We start from the raw sequence: 8083 nt of genomic DNA on the forward strand, positions 1-8083 counted from the left end.
AAAAAAAAAAAGAATTAAAAAACAAAAATCTAGGGGCCGGAGAGATGATGGCTCAGTGGTTAAGAATGCCAGCTATTGGTCCACAGGAGTAAGGTTCGATTCCCAGTACCCACATGGTGCTTCACAACCATATGTCCCAGGGATCCTCAGGAACCAGGCACACATGTGCTACACAGACATATGTGCAGACAAAACACTGCTGCACATAAATAATTAAAATGTTAATTATTACTGCTGAGGCTGTGAATGGTGTTTACATGTTGGCATGTGTGCCACAACATGTGTGTGTAGGTCACAGGACAACTTTGTGCAGCAAGTTCTGTCATCCACCTTGACATGTTTGGAAAAAAATGTGAAACATTGGGATCTGAATCACCTGAGTTTTAAGTGTAAGTTTTCAAAAGGGAGGAAGAGGGATAGTTATCTGTTTCAGTGGGAAAACACTATCATGATCATTTCAGTAGTTTACATTTTTATAATACATATCTCTAACCAATATGCTGAAAAAGAGGCTGTAATGTTTTAAAATATAACTGCTTTACTTCAAATTTAGATTACACTGATAAATACAATTTTTATTCCCTTTCAAACTATGTACAATTTTCTATTATATTAGAAGATACTGGTTTAGAAATGCTACTATATATAAAGACACAAAGTAATCCCAATACAGTAAGAGTGGGCGACTTCAGAACCCTGGTCTCTGAACCAATAGAAAGGTCATTTCCAAGTGTCTCTGGCAGTATCTACAGAACATCTCCTCCTACCACTGCAGGACAGACATACTCAGCAGACTAGGGGGCTTTCACAGAAGAGATCTAACAGTAGGACACAATGCAAGCGTAAAAGCATCTCCTGACTTCATCTGACCGTGTGGGATAACAACCAGAAGTCTGCAGAAACAGAACCACAGAACAGCCAGTAGTAACCTGTGACTGAATGATGAATGGGTCACCAAAGAAAGAAGGGAAAAAAATTCCCAGAGTAAAATCAAAGTAATAGCACAACATGCAAAAATCCATGGGATTCAAGGAGAGCAGTCCTAGAAGATCCAATTACAGCCCACGTTCCCACAATGACAAGCCAAAGAGAGCTGGAGGCAGCACCAGAGAGGACGCCCTGCTCTTACACAGGAGCCAAGTTTGGTTCCCAGCACTCACACAGACAGCTCATGACCTCTTACAACGCCAGCTCCAGGGGCCCTGACACTCTCTCCTGGCCTCTGCCAGCACTGTGCAGAAATAATTAAGATGGGGGCAGAAATTAAACAGAAAGAAAAAAGTACAAAGATCCAATGAAACAAAAAGTTAAATCTGCAGCGAGTCCCACAACACCCAGAGGAAGTTCCACTCCCAGGCTCTCTAACATGCCCAGGATCACAGCATCAGAGGTGCCCTGAGCAGACCTTGGGTGCAAACTCTGTACCCAGTCCCACAACAGCCAGAGAAGAAGCTCCACTCCCAGGCACTCTAACACACCGAGGATCATAAGATCCCAGGATCCCAGGAGCTTGGTCACACCAGGATCTCAGAGTCCCAGAGGCAGCTTGATTCCCAGGAGCTCTGGGATCTCAGGAACAGAAACAGCTGGACTATGAGGAGTTCTGACACAACCAAGATCACAGGAAGGACAGGCCCCACCCAGTCAGATATATCAAGGGCAGGTAGCACTAGAGATAATCAGATGGCAGGAGGCAAGCAAAAGAATATAAGCAACAGAAACCAAGGTTACTTGGCATCATCAGAACCCAATTCTCCTACCATAGCAAGACCTGGATACGCCACGTTATCACATCGGAAAAGCAAAATTCATATCTAAAAATCACTTCTCATGATGGTGATAGTGGACTTTAAGAAGGACATAAATAACACCCTTAAAGAAATACAGGAGAACACAGGTAAACAGCTAGAAGCCCATAAAAAAGAGAAAACCCAAGAATCCCTTAAAGAATTACAGGAAAACACAATCAAAGAGGGGAAGGAAATGAACAAAATCATCCAAGATTTAAACCTGGAAATAGAAACAATAAAGAAATCACAAGGGGAGACAACCCAGGAGTTAGAAAACCTAGGAAAGAGATCAAGAATCATAGATGCAAGCATCACCAAGAGAATACAAGAGATAGAAGGGAGAATCTCAGGTGCAGAAGATACCATAGAAAACATTGACACAACAGTCAATCCCCGTGAACATACAAGAAGCCTACAGAATTCCAAACAGGCTGGACCAGAAAAGAAATTCCTCCTGTCACATAATAAGCAAAACACCAAATACATTAAAACAAAGAAAGAATATTAAAAGCACTAAGGTGAAAAGGTCAAGTAACATATAAAGGCAGTCCTATCAGAATTACACCAGACTTATCACCAGAGACTATGAATGCCAGAAGATCTTGGGCAGATGTCATACAGACCCTAAAAGAACACAAATGCCAGCCCAGACTACTATACCCAGCAAAACTCTCAATTACCATAGACAGAGAAACCAAGATATTCCATGAAAAAAAAAAATTTACACAATATCTTTCCCCAAATCCAGCCCTACAAAGGATAACAGATAGAAAACACCAACACAAGGAGGGAAACTATACCCTAGAAAAAGCAAGAAAGTAGTCTTTCAACAAACCGAAAAGATAGCCACACAAACAGAATTCCACCTCTAACAACAAAAATAACAGGAAGTAACAATGACTTTTCCTTAATATCTCTTAACATCAATGGACTCAATTCCACAAAATTGATACAGACTAACAGACTGGATACGAAAACAGGACCCAGCATTTTGCTGCATACAGAAAATGCACCTCAGTGACTAATGCTGACACTACCTCAGAGTAAAAGGTCGGAAAACAATTTTCCAAGCAAATGATCCCAAGAAACAAGCTGAAGTAGCCATTCTAATATCGAATAAAACCAATTCTCAACCAAAAAGTATGAAAAAAAAAAAAAAGCATAAAGTAGGGGCTGGTGAGATGGCTCAGCGGTTAAGAGCATTGACTGCTCTTTCCGAAGGTCCTGAGTTCAAATCCCAGCAACCACATGGTGGCTTACAACCATCCGTAACAAGATCTAACGCCCTCTTCCAGATGAAGACAACTACAGTGTACTCACATATAATAAATAAATAAATAAATAAATAAATAAATAAATAAATCTTTAAAAAAAAAAAAAAAAAGCATAAAGTACCAGTCAAAGAATTCAAGAAAGGGGCAGCTACTAGGACACTGTATCTTATGGAGGAGGCTTAGAATACTGTTAAAATGTCCATGCTACCTGTCAGTTCCTATGAAAAACCAACAGCCTCACAGATGAGACTCGCCAGCTTACAGTCAAAAGACCAGGCAGGAAGACAGTGCAATGAGGGCTGGGTGGCTTCTTCAAGATGCAGCTACTGGGGAACGTATCAATGCCCAGAGGCAATCAGACTCTTTCTATATACAACATCCAATTCAAAAGCATCACAGTCTTACACATATGTCTTGCATGGACAAAACTACCAGAAAAGGGCTGGAGAGAAGGCTCAGCGGTTAAGAGCACAGACTGCTTTTCCGGAGGTCTTGAGTTCAAATCCCCGCAGCCACATGGTGGCTCACAACTATCTGTAATGAGATCTGACGCCCTCTTCTGGTGTGTCTGAAGACAGCTATGGTATACTTACATATAATAAATAAATCTTAAAAAAACTACCAGGAAAAACAAAACAAAACAAAACACGGAGAAAAGTTGCTCGATGATGTTAATCTGGACAACAATCTGGGTTTTTAAATAAGGGACCAAAGAGCAGACAGCAAATGCAAAAATCAATGGGGTTATATCAAAATTAGAAGAAAATAATCAAAGTGAAGACAATATATAAAATGAGAGAAACCATTACCAACTATACACCAGACAAGGGCCACCATCACCAACCAAATAAACTGATTTTAGAATGAGCAAAAGATCTGAGTAGACAACCACATTTCTGAGAAGATGCACACACTGCCAGAGGCCTATGAGCAAACACCAGCAGGAAACAGAAACAACAACTGCACTAGGCTACCACCTCTCTCTAGCCATTACCCAGAAGTCTCAGGTAACAAGTGTTGGCAAGGACCTGCAAGGCAATCCTCACATGCTGTTAGTGGGAACATGCAGAACAGTACGAAGATTCGTCACAGAATCAAAGACAGAACTCCCACGTGATCTAACAATCCCACCTCAGCATGTTGGAGAGGCATCTGTGTTCCCAGGTTATTCACAGGAGCCAACAGGGAATCAACTGAAGTGTCCATGGCTGAGATCAAGACACAAATATAATGTGGAACACCCCCCCCCCCCCCAGAATACCATGCAATGATATTAAAAACAACCATTATTTGCAGCATGAGTGAAAATGGGGGTGTGTTTTGCTAAGTGAAATAAGTCAAGAGCAGAAGGGCTCTGGTTATCTGTGCTGACCCAAGCAGGGTGGACGGGCTGGCCATAGCAGACTCCATAATTCATGTCTATTTTAGGTGAGATGGGAGGGAAACAGGGAGGTCTGAGAGAGTGCGACCTCTGCTGGCTGCTGTGTGAAGTCAGTACGAGGGTAAAAGGAGAGGCTAATAACTTGTAGGGAGGACTGGTGATGGAGACGGGGGTACACACCTGAAAACTTTCCAAATCCTTTCCCAGACTATCCCTGTAACAAAGTAAAGGCACACGCAAAATCTATGGAGCAATATGCCTAGGAAGGAGAAGACACTGCTCAAATGCAGGGCTCTTTACTAATGGTCACAGCTCTTATGATGGTTTGTATATGCTTGGCCCAGGGAGTGGCACTATTAGGAGGTGTGGCCTCATTGGAGTAGCTGTGTCACTGTGGACATGGGCTTTAATACCCTTGTCCTAGCTGCCTGGAAGCCAGTCTTCTGTTTGCCTTTGCACACACCTTTAATCCCAGCACTTGGGAGGCAGAGACAGGAGGATTTCTGAGTTCGAGGTCAGCCTAGTCTACAGAGTGAGTTCCAGGACAGCCAGGGCTACACAGAGAAACCCTGTCTTGAAAAACAACAACAACAACAACAACAACAACAAAATAGAATTCTTAGCACCTCCAGCTTCGTATCTTCCTGAACACTGCCATGCTCCCACCTTGATGATAATGAACTGAATCTCTGAATCCAAAAGCCAGCCCCAATTAAATGTTGTCCTTATAAGAGTTGCCTTGGTCATGATGTCACAGCAGTAAAACCCAAACTAAGACAGTTCTTCTGCCTCATGCTTTCGTGTGTACAAAATGAGATTTGTTTTAAACTTCAGTGAACCACTGGAATCTCCAGCGGTCACTTACAGGAACGTGGGTGTGGGCTACCTACATGAGCAGGAGTGACTCTAAGGTAGCTGCATCATCACAAGGCCCACCCTAGTGTGGTGACAACTCAGGAGACTCTGCCCAAGTCTCCCCAGCAACCGTTTACTACAGGCAAAGCAAGGGCAGGGCCTGGCTGCTGTTGATTCAGGTAGACCAACAACTAGGGACAACAGCTCAACGGACTCTCTTGACCAAAGATGGCAGGAACTGATTTAACCAAGACTAACAAAAGAGGACAGACAGGGTAGTGCATAAACCCATGACACCACTGAGCAAGCAGAGGGGACAGAACCATATATTCAAATCCAGCCTGGGCTACAACACCTTGTGTCAAATACACTCCAGATGCCGACTTACTTTTAAGTAGGAATATACTTAGGGAGGAGAGAAGCACCCTGCTCTGACTGAAGCCCAACTCACACATGGGGCGTGGACTGCTGTGGCTTAGTAGGAAGCATGCATGAGGCCCTGGGGTCACTCCCCGGCACTGCAAATAAACACGCATACAACACTTAAAATGCTTTAAATGCACAGGCAGTTTAAGATCTCTGTGCCTCTGGAATACAAATACTCTATTTCTTCAAACACTTTTCACCCAGCTGATGCTGTGCAGGGCCTCTGAATGCGCTCACCTATAAAAGGGATGGAAGCCAGGGAATCACCAGGAGGGCTGGTGCTTGAAGCTTTCCTCTCCTCCATTCTTTTTATATGCACCTCTCTGCGTGCATCGTTTGGCAGCCAGCAGGTGGTGTCTGACCCGGTCTCCTGGTCATTCACTGCCAGGATGTAAGACTGATGTCTTAAAGGCTGTGGTGTCTGGCGGCCAGACTGAGGTTTCTCTCTTAGAATGACAGATTCTTTATCATCTGGCACATCTGGCTGCAGAATTTCAGCCTCCTGTAAGTTTAGATCTCCATTCCTTGGAATGGCAGGTAGTTCTAAATCTGATGTCCCCAAATTTTCACTGAGCTGAGGACTGGTCTTGGCAGAAGTCCCTGGTAGACAGGAGGGTACCTCAGCCTCCAGCTGGTGCTCAAAGGTGCTTTCGGATCTGAACCGTGTCTGCTGACTCAGCACACTGTGTTGATGCAGATGATTGACAGGCCTTTGGTCTTTCGTGGAAGCCAGTGAGTGCTGGTTGAAGGACGGTTTTGAGACAGGTGGAGGCGGCAATTTCAGAGAATTACTTCGGACTTTCATGAGTGGGGACCTGTCTTGTGCAATACCCCGTGGCAGTGACACCCCAGTCGTGGTTGGAAAATTTCTGTTGGAATGTGGCGGTCTTAGGTCCGGCGGGATTTTTTTAAACTGTGAGACAGGTCCTACTCCTCTCCCAACCAGTCGCCTGTTATCAGAATTAACAACAGGAGCCACAGTCAAATTTGAGCCTCGGAAAGGCTTGTGCATTTCTTGCTGCCTGGGTCTTTCATGAATACCGCGTCTATCGTCCTGCTCAGTAAAGCCACTCCACTTGTAAGTCTGTTTTCGTTCCCCATTTGAGTCAGGTATCTGACTTTCAGAATTGACAGTGGCTGTGGCTTCGGTCTGTCCCTCAATGTAATCCCATGAACGAGTTCTATGATTATTGAAGCTAACAGGTGGCGAGGTCAGCGCTCCTTGAGATGCGCTCCTTGGGCAATACTTCATCAGCAGAGAATCTTCCAGTCTTTCCTGAGATACACTGCGTTGCCGGATCTGAACAGACTGAGGCACTCGGTCATGAGAGGTGCTTCGACGTCGTACCTGCAGAGTAGTGCGGGTGGGTACCACCTGGTTATAGTCTGCTGCGCTCTGAGATGCAGCTCGTAAGCTGTCCAATCTTTCCTGGATTGTCCGACAACCTATGTGCAATCTCCTATTATCAATGTATTCTTTGTAAGTCTTATAATTTTTCCAGTCTATGTGCTGATGGGAGTTTGCAGAATAGTGATTGACAGACACAGGAGGGGAATCCATGGCTTGTGATCTACTACTTGAGATTCCTTCTGAATGTCCACTATAATTTCCAGACTTAAGTAAAATTCCAGAAGGTTCTAATGATCTGGAGCCTGTGGTCTGATGAATGAGATGGGCAGTGGGAACTGATGCCGGTGACGTGGTTCGTGCTGCTGCTTTTGTAGAGGCCTGCTCATTCACACCATGCCTTACCTCTTCAGTTCTATGTGAAGGCCCTGAAGGGTTGTTTCTATTGGCTAGCAAGTCTACCACCTTCTCAGAAGGCACAATGACGGTCCTCACACTCTCACTGCAAACACACACTGCTGTGTTTGACTTTGCAACGTCTGTTGGTGATGGAGGCACTTGTATTTCCATCCTATAGGTCCTGCCAGGTTGTGTCAGGACGGGTGCACTGGTTTGCTGTTTGTTCGGTAATGAATCAGGAGGGCACGTTTCCACCGGCTGTGCACTAGCTGAAGGAGTCGATGGCGACCAGGGATAGCAAGCTGGTGGAGGTTCAGGTATGTTACGGGCATTGCCGCTGTAAGCTTCATTGCCTTTCAGGTAGGCATCTTGAGAATATGCCTGCACAGAAATCACAGAAGTGTCATACAATGATTTTCATGTTTTTTGTTCACTATTTGACTACCCTACCTTAATCCTGAATGATACTCACTGTGGCATGCATGCGAAACACAGCACAGGGTACATTCTTAGGAATCTTCTTTCCTTCCTTCCTTCCTTCCTTCCTTCCTTCCTTCCTTCCTTCCTTCCTTCCTTCCTTCCTTCCTGCCTTCCTTCCTTCCTCCCTCCC

The 8083-nt window shown here is 44.5% G+C and overlaps 1 protein-coding gene across 10 annotated transcripts in view; it reads right to left on the reverse strand.

Moving 5' to 3' along the window:
* Arhgap21 (Rho GTPase activating protein 21) overlaps positions 1 to 8083 on the reverse strand; it is a 119329-nt gene that overhangs the window by 26057 nt on the left and 85189 nt on the right. For all 10 annotated transcript variants that reach the window (XM_029536911.1, XM_021192013.2, XM_021192012.2 and 7 more), the window contains one exon: positions 5964 to 7854. In XM_029536911.1, coding sequence (XP_029392771.1) covers positions 5964 to 7854 — 1891 coding nt within the window. The remainder of the gene's footprint in view (positions 1 to 5963; positions 7855 to 8083) is intronic.

Source organism: Mus pahari, chromosome 3, assembly GCF_900095145.1.
Source record: "Mus pahari chromosome 3, PAHARI_EIJ_v1.1, whole genome shotgun sequence".
In the NCBI taxonomy this organism is placed as follows: Eukaryota; Metazoa; Chordata; class Mammalia; order Rodentia; family Muridae; genus Mus; species Mus pahari.